General features: G+C 39.9%; 1 protein-coding gene across 3 annotated transcripts; it reads right to left on the bottom strand.

Moving 5' to 3' along the window:
- Positions 1-865: 865 nt before the first annotated feature.
- On the bottom strand, positions 866-10,089 carry eno1a (enolase 1a, (alpha)). Of its 3 annotated transcripts, none has more exons than XM_067592001.1 (12): positions 9,932-10,089; positions 7,587-7,681; positions 5,117-5,212; positions 4,528-4,586; positions 4,070-4,139; positions 3,512-3,645; positions 3,134-3,356; positions 2,492-2,689; positions 1,930-2,131; positions 1,713-1,821; positions 1,503-1,561; positions 866-1,379 (listed from the first exon to the last, which is right to left on the bottom strand). In XM_067592001.1, exons 2-12 carry the CDS (start codon positions 7,669-7,671, stop codon positions 1,316-1,318), a joined length of 1,299 nt encoding a protein of 432 aa, XP_067448102.1. In that variant the 5' UTR covers positions 7,672-7,681; positions 9,932-10,089; the 3' UTR covers positions 866-1,315. The 3 variants fall into 3 exon arrangements, with proteins under 3 accessions (XP_067448102.1, XP_067448103.1, XP_067448104.1); XM_067592002.1 differs by lacking the exon at positions 4,528-4,586 and adding an exon at positions 4,908-4,966; XM_067592003.1 differs by lacking the exon at positions 9,932-10,089 and adding an exon at positions 7,767-7,917.
- Positions 10,090-14,749: the final 4,660 nt, after the last annotated feature.

Below are 14,749 nucleotides of genomic sequence, written 5' to 3' on the forward strand. Positions count from 1 at the left end.
GAAATGTACTGCATAAATTTGACCACTAGATGGCGCCGGTCTCAAAGACAAGAAATGAAGCACTGTAAATGTTATAAAACCCATGTATATCAGACTATAATCCATTACAAATCACCTCCCCCACCTCTCACTGTATTAACTTTCTGTAAAACAAAGAAAAAAAAAACATTGGAAAGAGGATTTAGTTCACTTTTTGTTGCCTAATGAAATCTGCAGGACGTTTATGGATTCTATCATTTTTGATTGGTGGTGTCTTTGTACCTGTGATTTGTACTACATCTCCTTGGTGACGGCTGAACAATGGAGGCAGGTCTCTCACTAAGTGAATTGGTGTGGCACAGCCCCAGCTGGCAATCCCCCTGTGTGGTACCATACCACTGGTGAATAGACCTCCATTTATCTTGGCAAGGCTCCGTACAAAAAGAGCTCACACAGAGCCTCCGGATTCTTTTACCCAGGGGGACAGAAATGGCGTCCCAGAGCACAGAGCTCATGTTTCCGCCTCTCAGTGACACTCAGATTACATCACACAGCTCACACAGACAGGAGCAGTTACTGAAGAGGAGACTCTTTACTGTGGACACTCACTTTATCTGCAGGAAATCTATGAACTCTGAATGATTTGTGATAATAACCAGGTTGAACTTGCAGGTAATCATTATGAGCTGCAATAAGCAACAAATGATTAAATTAGAGATTTAAAAAGAACTTCTCTCTCTTTGAACTTCTTCAAAATTTCCTCCCCTGGGGATCTGTTAACGATTTAATTTTGAATTTATATGTAAATTGTATTATAAATTCTATAGTAATCCCACAATTCTAGTCAGCATCTGTACATGTGGATAAAAAGAAGAAGTCACAAACATTTCAAACTATATTGTTTATTTCATATTTTTTGCCAACGCTTACAGCAACAAAAGACCTTGTCAGATGCGACACATTGCACATACAGTACTCTTACCACTGCTCGAGGCAGAGTCGTACTAAAGTTACAGTAGCTCTGTTGAGGACCAAGAATCACTACAACTCACAAGAAGCAAAACGTAAATCTCTCACACAGTTACACGGACACAGACATAGGGACCAACACTATTCAGGATCTAAAGCATAGATTGAGGATGAGCTGAACTGTGGTCGTTCTAGGACGTACTGTAGCTTCTCCACGCCACAGACCACAGACTTGGACCTTGGATTTCAGCGTTGTCTTGTTCTCTCCATCTTCTCTCCAGACACAGCAGGCGACCTAGCGTGGCGTATATGTGTGGGGATTATTTATGAGCAATGAACACACAGAGGCCCAGGGAGTAAGGCCAGCTCAGATGGGGTGCCTGAAGTTCTGGCCGGCGAAACGGGCCTTGTCGCCGAGCTCCTCTTCAATCCTGAGTGAGAGAGCGATGACAGTTTGTTAAGATGGGTGGATCTATAGCCTTAAACTCTTAGTGCACCTGAAAAAAATGTATTTAACCATTAAAAGTATGCATATATTTTAGGACTGGACTTACCTGAGCAGCTGGTTGTACTTGGCCAAGCGCTCAGATCGGCAAGGTGCACCTGTCTTGATCTGGAAAACGAATTAAATGACATTAAAAGACCAAATCTGTAATCCGAAGGCGACACTTGAGGTACGGTTTCAAAGTCTCAACAAACTAACTGACACCAAGCTGATGACATAATAATGAAAATGTGCTCTTTATTCATCTGAAAAGCTTTACCTGTCCAGTGCAGAGACCGACCACAAGGTCAGCGATGAAGGTGTCCTCTGTCTCTCCAGAGCGATGGCTGACCATCACACCCCAGCCGCTGCTCTGGGCCATCTTGCAGCTAAAAAAGGAAAGACGCATGAAAGCCCCGTTAGTCAGGCAATACTTTGTTTACTACTTTAGATTTTGGCAACACATGTGATCACACTGCTGTGTTGTGGACACTCACGCCTGCAGGGACTCTGTAACGGAGCCGATCTGGTTGACTTTGAGCAGCAGGCAGTTGCAGGACTTCTCGGCCACACCCTTGGCAATGCGTTTGGGGTTGGTGACAGTGAGGTCATCGCCGACCACCTGGATGCTGGTGCTGGCTGTGAATTTGCTCCATGCCTCCCAGTCATCCTGGTCAAAGGGATCTTCAATGGACACCACTGTGGATAAAAAGAGGAGAGAGCATGTTAGGGCCATTCATAAAACCAACACATCAGTACTGTTAAGAAGAAAATTTATAAGAAATTACTATTTGCCCATTTCTACAGAAAACATACAATAACTGATTTTTTTAACCACTTGAGGGCAGTGGAAACAAGCTGCTGAAAGAAAACTCATTGGAAACAGTAAGATGTAAGTAAGATTCAATAACTTACAGATTCTCAATTATTTGCCTTTTTCCTGTTGTACGAAATTAATCTCTATAATATCTTAAAAACTTATTGGGGATCAGTAAGCATTGGACTAAAAGAGAGTATTGTGCAGTTAAAAAGAGGGATAGTGAGTGTTAAAAAACACACCTGGGTAATCTTTGACGAAGCCCTTGTAGAGGTCAGCCAGCTTGTCAGAGGAGATGTAGCGGCTAGGGTCGTCAGGTGACTTGAAGTCCAGGTCGTACTTTCCACCCTTGTAGAACTCAGAGGCGGCCACATCCATGCCGATGACAATCTTGTCGGTGTAGCCGGCCTTGCCGATGGCATTCTTCAGCAGCTCCAGAGCTGAGACAAAAACAAAACGCTACAGTAAGAATCGTGACCAGGGATGTTGTTAATAAAAACAAAACATTCACTTTTCAAGAATGAGGCACCACTTAGTACTCTACTCCACTGGGGCACCATCCATATCAGCACCTGACAATGGTATCAGTGGCTGGCAGTCAAAGCATTCGGTACTGAGATGAGGCCCTAATTTAGAAACCATATGTCAGCCTGAGAGTGACATGATAAGTGAGGTCCTTCCCTGGGAGGTCTAAGAACGTAATGCTTTCAACACACTCTCTTTTAAATGGTCAAGGCACATTAACAACTTTCACTCCCTTAACGTTTACTAGAATAACAAGTAATATATTCAGCTAGATCCCAGCTCTGTTGACTTGTAATGAAACTCATAAACAGTCGTATGAGTAAATAGTGGTTATGGTTTTTCCGACTGTTTCCTCTCACCTTCCTTGTTCTCCAGGATGTTGGGTGCGAAGCCTCCCTCATCTCCGACGTTGGTGGCATCCTTGCCATATTTCTCCTTGATGACATTCTTCAGGTTGTGGTAAACCTCAGCACCAATACGCATGGCGTCCTTGAAGCTGCTGGCTCCCACAGGCAGGATCATGAACTCCTGCATGGCCAGCTTGTTGCCTGCATGTGAGCCACCGTTGATGACATTGAAAGCCTGAAGGGAAGCAGAGAGGATCCATTAATGGAATCATGACTGAATATAATGATTGTTTGGATCAAACATTAATGGTACATGTCTGTTGCATTAAAGGTCTATTTTTGGCAAAGGCCTGTGGTACATGGCTTAGGTAATAGCACTATTATGCTTACAGGCACAGGGAGGATGACTTCAGGGTTGCCAGCGAGGTCAGCAATGTGGCGGTAGAGGGGTACGCCCTTCTCTGCTGCACCAGCCTTGCACACAGCCAGGGAGACGCCCAGGATGGCATTAGCACCAAACTTAGCTGAGGACAGATACAAATATGTCAATATATTGTGTATATTGCATCTAATTCTCTCAAGACTACATTTAAGAAACATTTTTGAAACATTTTGCTCTGTATTCTGTATTTTCCAAGCTAATTAGGCCAAAATCAATAATGCATGTCCTTCAAACTTAGTTAACTCAGGTAGTTTCTACCTGACTTTTTGTCACCTGCACACTGCATGAGTATACACTGATATTGTATGTGTGATATTATTTTTCTAAAGAATAGTTTTTGTCATTATCTTAAATAAAATAACAAGCCTCATCTTTATCTAATTCAATTAATTTTGAAAATACAAATCACAAAACAATCCTGGACGAATACAGAACTTTACAGATTTAAGCTCACAAACTGCACTGATACTGCAGAGCGAGTTTTAGTACATAAAGTAGCATCTTACACTTGTTTTCTGTGCCATCCATGTCCAGCATCAGCTTGTCGATCTTCTCCTGCTCGATGACGGTCACGTCCTGGATTTGACAGAACAAGATCATTTATACTGTACATTTGAAAGTAAGAGATTAACTTGGTTTAATTCTTACTAGTTAGTTCAGAAAAACACACTCCAATGATGTTAAAGTAATAAAAGCATCCCAGAATTATACCATCAAAGCCCTGCTAATGCAACAGTTTATGGATACTGTAATATATATATTTTTTATAAATGCAATATTAACATACAATACTCAGAGAGGAACAACAACAGCTCGTGTCAATGTTTTATATTACTCTTAAAACTGCATACAGAATAAATACAAGAAATTGACAAGTTAATTTGTCAATGCAAATATGGGCTCATTTTTGAGGCTTCTGACACTTTTATTAGTCACATATTAGTCAAACAGTAAATGGTCCTACCTTGCTAACCAGTGCAGGTGCAATTGTTTTATTGATATGCTCAACAGCTTTTGAGACACCTGCAAAGGACAAGCAGACTATAACTGACCCAGGCAGAGGAAGACCATGCAGAGCAGGCAAGGCAGATGACCACAGAGTAACTTATCCAATCTTATGTGGAAGTAAAGTAAAATATCATTCAACAATCATGACGAAGACTGTGTTAAATGAGGGGATCTGGTCCGATCTATTATTGCGTCCTTTATTGGGTTTTTCTTCTGAGATCTGTGAACATCTGTTAGTGCCTGCCAAGGTTAGTTTCCAAAGGCAAACCCATTCTTCATGCTGCTGTGTACAGCAATATGTCAGAGAGTCATCCTGTTATTCCACACTTTATTTACCTGGTTACACAATGCAGGGGCCAAGAATTCATTTATATATTTAACTGCTCTTTTGACTCCTAACAGGAGGAAGACAGACGGAGGAAACGGAAAAGAAGAAGTAAGAGATGAAGACAGACAGCTGAATGTAAAGTTGTGTTGACATGAGAATAACAGCAGAAAAGTGACAACCAGGGAGTTTAGAGAGAGAATCAATTAACATGTCTTACCTTTGCCCATGTAGCGTGTCTTGTCATTGTCACGGAGCTCAAGAGCCTCATAGATACCTGTGGAAGCACCGCTGGGCACTGCAGCTCTGAAAAGACCTTGAAGACAGAGAGGAGGATTGTGAATGTCATTTCCTAAAGTGCTGTGTCATGTCCAAGAAAGACTGCAAGGACTGAATGCAGTTTGAGTAATGTTTTAATGTAATTTTATGTCATCAACTGACTTTTCTGACTTCAAATGTCATCATTTGGATCATGTCATATATGATTATGAAGTGATATTTTTTCCAGCACAGAATCTGCATATATATATCTGATCTGTATGTGTGCAGGAGGAACTGTTTAGCAGTAAAGGAGCAACAGCCAATAAAAAGGCACTATGAGATGCCATCCAATCAGCTAAAGCCTCCCTCGTCACAGGACTGTTGTCCATCGGTTTTCTGTCCACAGAGAGAAATAAAGCATGTGGGAGGAAGTTGTACTGGCTGCGCTGCAGAAGGTTGTGATGTAACAGTCTGCCAACTGAGCATGTGCAGTGTATCTGTGGAAAGATGCCAAGCCACACCCATAAATAAGAGAATGGCCATTTTGGATTCACCCAAGGGAAGAGAAATTGGGGATGAGCAAAAATCTATTAGGTTTGCTCAGTGGACCGGCAGTGATGGGGAAGAGTCTGAGGGGATTTAGGGCTTAGGACAGGAGGACACAGCCGCTGTCTGGGACGTGCTTTCAAGCTTAGCAAATCATCTGCATCAAGACATCATCTGGCTGCAGCTGGGGGATGCTGGCAACAATCCATCAGGCTATAAACTGAGATGTAGAGCTATCACATCATATCAGCCTTAATCATACATACTTGACAAGAAATCTAGAGCCCAAATACAATCCAAAGTAGTCTGAATTCACTAGCTTTACTGTGATGGTCTTTACAGAGAGATTTATGAGTATATAGTTCAGTTTTTATTTTGTGCTAATAACCCCACCATGAGGATATAACAGTATCAGTGACTATAAATGTCTCACTACATTACCAGAGGTACTGAAAGGTTTTCTAGTATATCTGTGACTGAGAGGCAAGCCGGTTATGTAACAGAGCAAAACACGTTACAGTAACTATGACAGACGCGCTCTGGGTGCAGCACTCTGGCTCTGGTCTTTGCTGTAATGATGCCAAAATAAGCCTGACTGACTTAAAAGGGAATCTTGTCAAAAAAAAGAATAAAGGTGCTATTTACAGTAAAGTGGAGCACTAAGCAACCATCCCAAATTAATGAAGAGACAGCAGGGCTGCAGAACAGAGCAGTCGATTTCCAGCCAATGTATTCAAGGCCATGTAGCCTATTCGACTCACTTCCATGTCATTGGTCATTCAGGTTGCTTCATTAACATTCTCAGGACATTTCATCGGGTTGAACTAGTCCTTTGTTTTAGCTCTCAGAACTGAACAAGCCAACAAAAACTTTCAAAGTCTGGCCATTAGTTAATTGAATAACTTGATCTCAAGCTTTGGCAAAAGTGTCAAACAGTGAAGCGTTTAGATGTTTTATGTCCAGCAGCTTTATTTTGTAATGTTGCATGCAATTAGGTAAACATAGATTAAATTTACCTGACACCTCTGCCTTGCATGGAACAGCAAAGATTCAGCTCATATGTTTGCTAGAAGTACTGTACTTGGTATCTGTGCCCTCTTACAGGAATCATTACAGTAACACAGTGCTGTAGAGGCCGTGTGATATTACAGGAGCTATTTTCTCTCATTCATCATCTGACCTGATCCAGCCTGCAGCTGGCAGCGGTGCAGCCACACTGGCTTCACCATCCTGATCCACAACTTAGCTGGTTTTCACAAGCTGATTAACTGGGCAAGACCCAAGAAAAAGTATGAAACTTTGCTTTCAATGTAATAAAGCAGCATTACACATGCTGGTAATATAACTACATGTTTTAAGTTGTACAGGTTTTGTAAGCAGTGAAGTTTGATTTGTAACTAGAGCTGAAATAATTAGTTGATCAATTAGTCAATCGACTATAAAACTAACCGGTAATTATTTTGATAATTGATTATCTTGTTTCCCCGTCTGTCTGTGCTGTGTTTTTTTTATTAGTAATGCTTTGTTTATATAATCGTCCATTGCTATATGTGTGTGTGTAAAATTAATAATTAGATTTTTTTTATTCATCATTTAAGTTATTTTTCAAGCAAAAATTGCCAAAAAGGTCTTTATTCCAGCTTCGAAATTGTAAGGATTTGCTTTTTATTTGTCTTGTGTGATATGTTACCAATACAACAGAATAATAATAATAATCAAAATAATCATTAGTTACACCCCTATTTGTAACTAAGTAATAGTATGTAGTTGGTTAGCATAAGTTGAGCCAAATGTTCTTCCCAAATTCCTAAATTCCTCCTAAATTCTTGACCGTCATTTCTAAACTTCTAAATATGAAATAATTGATCTCATCCATACTGTACCTTTCTTGGTGTACAGGTCGACCTCCACGGTGGGGTTGCCACGGGAGTCAAAAATCTCACGAGCGTGGATCTTCAGGATGGACATGGTTCTAGATCTGAAACGACACAGACGAGACGTCAGTACGGTGTTGTCCCACAGGCCGAGCGCACAGACGCCGGTCCTCCTGCACTGTCACTTACTGAATTAAAGCAGCAGTGAGTTGGCAAAAACTGCAATGTCCAATGACACACTCAGGAAAAAAGCAATAAAATGTGATTTATAGATGGAGTTAGAGAGCAATAAACCGCCTCTTCTCTAATTAAACATATACTAGCTGTGCACACCAACCGACTGAACCAACTGTTGAAGGCTGGTCAGGAAGGCAGAGGTATTAGTCACAGTAAGGCGTGGCTTCTGCAGCAAAAAAAAAATCTCTGCAGGTCCACTGAGTTTACTTAATATATCAGATTACAAAACAGCATTTCAAAATGCTTGCAAAACGGAGCTGCTACGGTCAAACAGTGAAGTAAGAACTCTTGATAACAATAGTGAAAAGTCACCATAAGAAAAAATGAGGGAGTGGCTTCACACAATACATGTTTGGCTACTTTTTTGTCAAAGTATGACTTTACTGATACGTTAAAGGCCTGAGTAGTGGTCTAATCTCACGAATCCTTCGTTATCTCTCCAAATTCCATCAGCAGAGGTCAGACAAGGTTTTAAAGCAGACTGTCTGGCCCTGACGCCTGCTGCTGTATTGATTTTCATTCATTTTATCTAACCTGCCCCGAATACATGCACTAACTTGTTCATCTACCCACTCTGAATGCATGAGTGAACTCTGAGTGCTATGCTAGAGTGTGACTACAGCAACCCCTACAGAACCAATGGAAAATGCTCTGTCCTTAAAACAATGTGGAAACTTGGCACCAGTTACACCAAAACACTCATATACACTGGTTTTTAGCTCTCAACAATCTTTCACTGTTTACTGAGGCTGGTATCGAACCTCAATACCTTTCTTTTAATGACTAAAATGTGTCTGTGGAATATTGAAAGATGTCAAGTTGGCAAAGCTGACACTGAATGTCTGCTCAGAGCGGTTATCTTGTTTAGTTTTCAGACTATTTTTAGGCAAAGCTCTTGTAAGGCTGCAAGTGTTTAGAGAACAGTTAAGATGGCTTCTTTTGTTAAAAGAAAAAAAGGGTTTTGCAGAAAAACATGTTTAAATTTCTCTGAGTAAGGTATCATGTTTGGTCTTGTGTGAGTATCAAAAAAAAAAATCCAAACAATGTTCAATCCTGCTGTTTTCAGTTCAGCACAGTCATAAAAATGGTGGCAGACAAAACATAAGCTTACAATAAACTATATTTTCTGTTTTCTGTCATGAATTTATGCACACTCCATTCAATTTCTAATCCTTTTTTGCTTTTCCTGACAGGTTACTGCACTACCACTGGAGAGCAGGAAGTTAAGATGGCAGCACAAAATGGCACCCACATATAAATAAATAAATAAGGATGGATACCTGATATGTTTTTATGCAGCATGCTTGTACATTTGAACTAATCTTCTGCACAAGAGTTTACCAGTAAGCCACATCTGTGTTGATAATTAGTTCATTCATTATTCATGAAAACAATACCTTTAAAACTGCAGTAATATACTGAAAATCTAACATTTGAATGACTTATTTGAAGTACAGGTGTCTTCTGGAGGTCTTTATGGCAGAGAAATGACAGACAATCAATGAAAGAGCCACATTGAAGCCTGTGTGGCTTTACTACCTACAGTAATTTTCCTATGGTTCGTCGACACACCCCCATGTCTGCTGCAAGCAACTGGTAGCTCACTCCCAGTCTGAACCAGCGTGTGACAGTGCTGGACTTGTCACACCCTTCAAGACTTTGAATGAACAAAATGGACACTGATAGTGGTTCTTTAACAAATTGAAGAGACCGCTGGAAGTTGGGTTTGCAACTTGACGCCCTTTTCTCTCTCTCACACACACACACTGCAGTTCTTAAATGGAGTGACTTCTCGCCAGCTGACGGCCTGGTTTAAAAATAGACGGAGGGCTACAAACTACTCCATCCTGCAAGCCTCAAAACCATCAACGGAGGGATTAGCTGACGTGTGTAAAAAAAAAAAAATCAGGAAATGAACAATCAAAGTCTGCGCCAACACAAGGACAAGACTTTGAGGTTGTGGTCGAGGATGAAGAACACCATGTACACATTTATAAAAAGAAGAAAAGTAGTTTGAATGAAAGCACACTGTCTTATAATCACCTCTTCTAATATTAATACTTCTTATTCAATCCAGAAACTGAAGATAAAAAGCAGAAAACAGGAGTTGAAGTTACCTTTCCGGCCTAACTGTGTGCAAGGACGGTGCTGTCTCTCTCTCGTGCAGGCAGGCAGAGAAGGCGCTCGTGACGCTCCGGGCTCGATGATAAAGTGGACGCAACCAGGAAGGTGCAACGCTATTGGCTGGGACCGTCTCACGAGGCAGAGGAGCGAGTGCGAGGAGGGACGCACGTTCACACCATCACCATGAGTCGAAACAGACTTTACATCTTATATGATGATGAGGAGGAGGAGGAGGAGGAGGATGCAGGGGTTTATCTCTCAGCAGGAGCGCCGCTGTGTTTAAAGACACTTTAAAAGTCTAAAGAGAGCAGAAATGTTGTGTTTCAGCTGAATTATGGGAAATGTGGTCTTCTCTTTTTTTTAATTGGTATGAGGAGGAAAAGAGACTCAGTATGCGGAAAGATGACGCAGAATGTGTACGTGCAGAGAAGCAGGCAGGAAAATCCGTCGCAGTGGTGCGTTGTGGTCACATGGCTCCTGTGGTCACGTTTTCTGGCACTGACATTTCTTTTCCCATCATGAATTAAATAATGGCTGTGGACTAGAGTGTGATGTCTTACAGGATCAACCCCAGTAAAAGCATTAATGCGGTTATTTGCAGGCTAGACGTCTGAAAACTGGCAGAAGAATTTGTTTTAGACGTCTGGGTGCATAACTGTTTCTCAGCATTTATATACTTATATTTAAATATGTAGTTAGGACCGGCTTCAGGAAACATATAGCCATCTGAAACTATGATTATATGTATGGAGACCTTACAGTTTTCAACCAGTTTATCTTAAATCTGGAAGTCTTTTGACAAGCGATGTCAGTGCTTAATGGGAGGCTTCTGTTTAAAAATGCTATGATCCAGATGTTTTGCATTATTAGTGTTTTATCCTCCATATTTGTTTTTTCCTGTCGGAGTAAGAAAATGTCGAACAACTTGTGTTTTAATGAATTGGTGCACACACATGCATTCAAAATGGATACTGCCACGGTTATACCATGTGAAGAGTGCGGTGATGAATCACGGCGTGAGTGTATAGTGGATTTCCCCTCAGACATTTGACGTTTCATCATGACAGGACATGGATCTCGTGCAGCTGCGCGCTGCAGTGAGTGCAGCATCCACGACGGATCAGAGCTGAGATGACAGCCTGCTGCAGTGACCTTGACTCTCTCAGTGTTGGACTCATGTAGATCCAACTGCGCCATCTGCTGCTCAGATACTCTACAAACTGTCTCAGCAACAAGCAGACATTTCCATGTGTGGAGGGAGTTCATTAGTGTATGGATAAAGGAATTTAAAATTATCCAAATTCTCAAACACAAGAAATATCCTCAAAGACTCATCTCTAGTATTTTGCTGAGGTGATGACACACATGATTAATCCTGCAGTACTCAACAGTAAATATATTTTCTGAATGAGCTGGTTAATGAAAGCACAGATACTATATACTGGCAGAAAATAAACATCAAGTAGTCTATTCTGAGCTCAGAAGATTTAGGACAAAGTATTCAAATCATTTACTTACGTAAAAGTAGAAATGCCACACTATAAAAATACTCCTTTACCAGTAAAAGTTCACATTACTGTAGTATTTACAACGAAATGCACATAAAGTATCAAAAATAAAAGTACTCATGCAGAATACTCCCTGTCAGCGGTATTTCACTATACATTTGAATCATCATTAATAATAATAACTTAATTTGTATAGCACCTTTTATACAAGAAATACAACTGAAAATACTTTACAACAAAAGAAATTACATGCACCAAGTGCTCCACATGAAAATGATATAAAAGCATGTAAAAAACAAACAAACAAACAATGTAACATAAGATGGAAAATAAAACACACTTGATAATATTAATAAAAAGATAAAGTGAAAATACAATACATAGAATGTGTACTTCATTGGTGGTAATTTGATACTTAATAAGTGAAAACTCAAAGTATTTTGCCGTGTAAATTGACACTAAGGTCTCTGAAGCTGTAAACAAACACAATCTCCCTTATTGTTGACGTATCACATGTAAGCAATACTTAATGCTGTTGTTGGTTGAGGTGGAGCTAATCTTAACTACTTCATATACTGTAGTTTAATCTATAGCAACGCATCATGTTTTGTAAACTGTTTTTATATTTTGTTTGTAAAATCAAAATCTGTTAAATAACCAGTAACTAATGCGGCTGGCGGAATTGAAGTATAAAGTAACACAAAATGGAAACAATCAAACAAAGCACAAGTATAGCTCAGTACAGTACTTGAGCAAATGTACTAATTACTTTTTAATTAAACAATTAAACAACAATTAAACAATAAGTTAACTGTCAGAACTGTTAGTTAACTGTCAGCCCTAGACAATAGGCCTTTTTTACAGGTGTTACTCATAACATTAACAACGCCTCGGTTATATTTAAGTGTCCCAGTAAGTGTGACAGTGTGACAGTGAGCCAGCATGTATAATACCAGTACACTGAAACTGAAGCAGCTAAATGGAATTCAACCGTAATTAGTTTTATTATTTACACTTGTGGTTTTCATATGTGACAAGTCAAAATATCTCCTGTGAAAAAGGCCTAAATGCTTGAATGGGAAGCCAGCAGTCATGTACATGCAGCACTTGAGGGCAACAATTGCGGGCTATAATCATTAGTCTGAGGGAACAATTACTAATTGATAACATGAAATACTGACAGTAATTCATGTGTACAAATTTCTTTTCAAAAATTACCTCCAGTACCTGCTACGCTCTATACAAACCTTCGATGGACTGAGGATTTTGAAGGCTCAGCTCTTATTCAGCAGCTTTCAAGACCATAAATTGAACCTCTCATAGCTGCATATTTTTGCCTCTTGGAGCAGGAAACAGGCTTCTGTGGAACATTTACAACTACAGTGTGAGTACCTACATCCATCAGGAAGTGGCAGTACTGAGTAATATGAAAATGGACAGAAATCTAACATGCATCTGATACCCAGATCAAGCTCTGGTCCCACCACTGTATAATAATGGTTGTAATGATTGATAAATCATCTATTAACACTTTATTGATCAGTTTAAGCAATTAATATGTTGAAAGCTCCACTAAAAGTGGCCGAGACAAACTCCACTCAAACCTACTTCTAACATTATCTAACATGATTTAATTATAATTGGTGATAAATGAATACATGAAAACATGTCTCATATTGTTTGTGCTGAACTAAAGTTCAACTTTCATGCAAACCGTCACCATGGAAACAGACGAACTGGTAGAGAGTCTGTGGCCCAAGAAGAAGCTGTGGTTTCCTGCACCTCGCTGGCACCTCTATACGCTTAACCTCAACTGTTAAGGGTTTGGAAAATGTAGAAGTATCTTACATACTAGAGTTCTATGTATTGTGTCGTGACTGACAAACAAGTATCATTGTATTGTGTAACGAAAGCAAATGTTAGCCAATAGCTTGTTGATGTTCTGGCAGATGACCATATATAGGTATTGAAATGTAATAAGTCAGAAATGGATCGTCATAAAAGTGAAGGCCAGGACGGCCTTGTGAGCACCGGTCTACGGTCCTTTACATCCTAGAGAGGGTTTTTCTACTTTTCAACTTTTGTATTCAAATTTTTGTATGTTACTTTTTTCATTTTGTAATACTCATTTTTGTAAAAACCAAATAAAATTGGTCTGTATTTTTATACACTTCAACCAAAGTTCCTAACTTGTGCTCATCTCTGAGGTCTTCTGGTTTGATCTTTAAGGTAACCAAAGATATAGCTGACATGATCTAAATGTACTCATATTGAAAATTTATAATGGAAATAGCTAAGAATAAACATACAATGTTTATAAATTAACAGTTTTGGACAGGTTGAGATCTGTTGATTGAAATTAATGTGATGCACCTGGGTTTGTGATTTGTGGTACTGGGCTGTACAAATAAAACTGACTTGACTTATTAATATCTAACATTTAGACCATAACTGTAAACATGAAGACTTATTATAACGTGACCCTTTATTAATGACTTTGTTGGGGATTGGTTACGGAAAGTTTTAAACCCATTGACCTTTATCATTGAGAAGGAAAGTCAGCAGCAAGCACTCAATAAATGTTTTATTAATCATGAATAAAGCTATTAGATACAACTTATTACGGTATTGTTTTATTTAACTGTGGCCATTAGTCAGTTTACGTCTTCTAATCAGATTTTAAGTCACACATTAACTTTTCTGAATCAGCCTGGTGGCAGCTGAAGTGTCCACCACCTGTGTGTCTGGGCCTAAACTCCTGTCATCCACCTGTGAAACGGTTGTTGGCAGCTCCACTGGCACTCTGCTGATCCGTTGGTCACCATTAGAAAGCTGCACCAGAACGTGAAGAATCGTGACAGGAGAGATGATATGTATCACGTTGTTGTTGTCTGACAATTAAAACTATTTTCCCATAACCAAGGAGCCAACCTTCTCTGACGCAGTTTTAATGTGACCTCAGAGATTCTTCTTCGTCACAGTGAAAGCTGGTTTGCTGATTTTTGAGAAATTGGCTAAATATGAGCTCCTCCCTCTATGCCCTCTGGCTCCAGCAGTCTACACCTGCAGCGATGATTTCAGAAAGTGCAAGTCAAGCATATAAATCCTCTCCATGTACAGTATTCAGACCATACACATCAGCTGACAATCTTAATCCTTCAGTGAAAGCCTTTTTCATGCAGTATGCCCTTATAAAAAATGTCTGCCACACTGCCTAAAATGTGAGATTAATTTGCACCAGTGGAGCTGCTCAGTGACTCAGACTGTGGTTATACTGGGCAGCTTCCAGGTGTGAACGTGTGC

Source organism: Thunnus thynnus, chromosome 6 (assembly GCF_963924715.1).
Source record: "Thunnus thynnus chromosome 6, fThuThy2.1, whole genome shotgun sequence".
Classification (NCBI taxonomy): domain Eukaryota; kingdom Metazoa; phylum Chordata; class Actinopteri; order Scombriformes; family Scombridae; genus Thunnus; species Thunnus thynnus.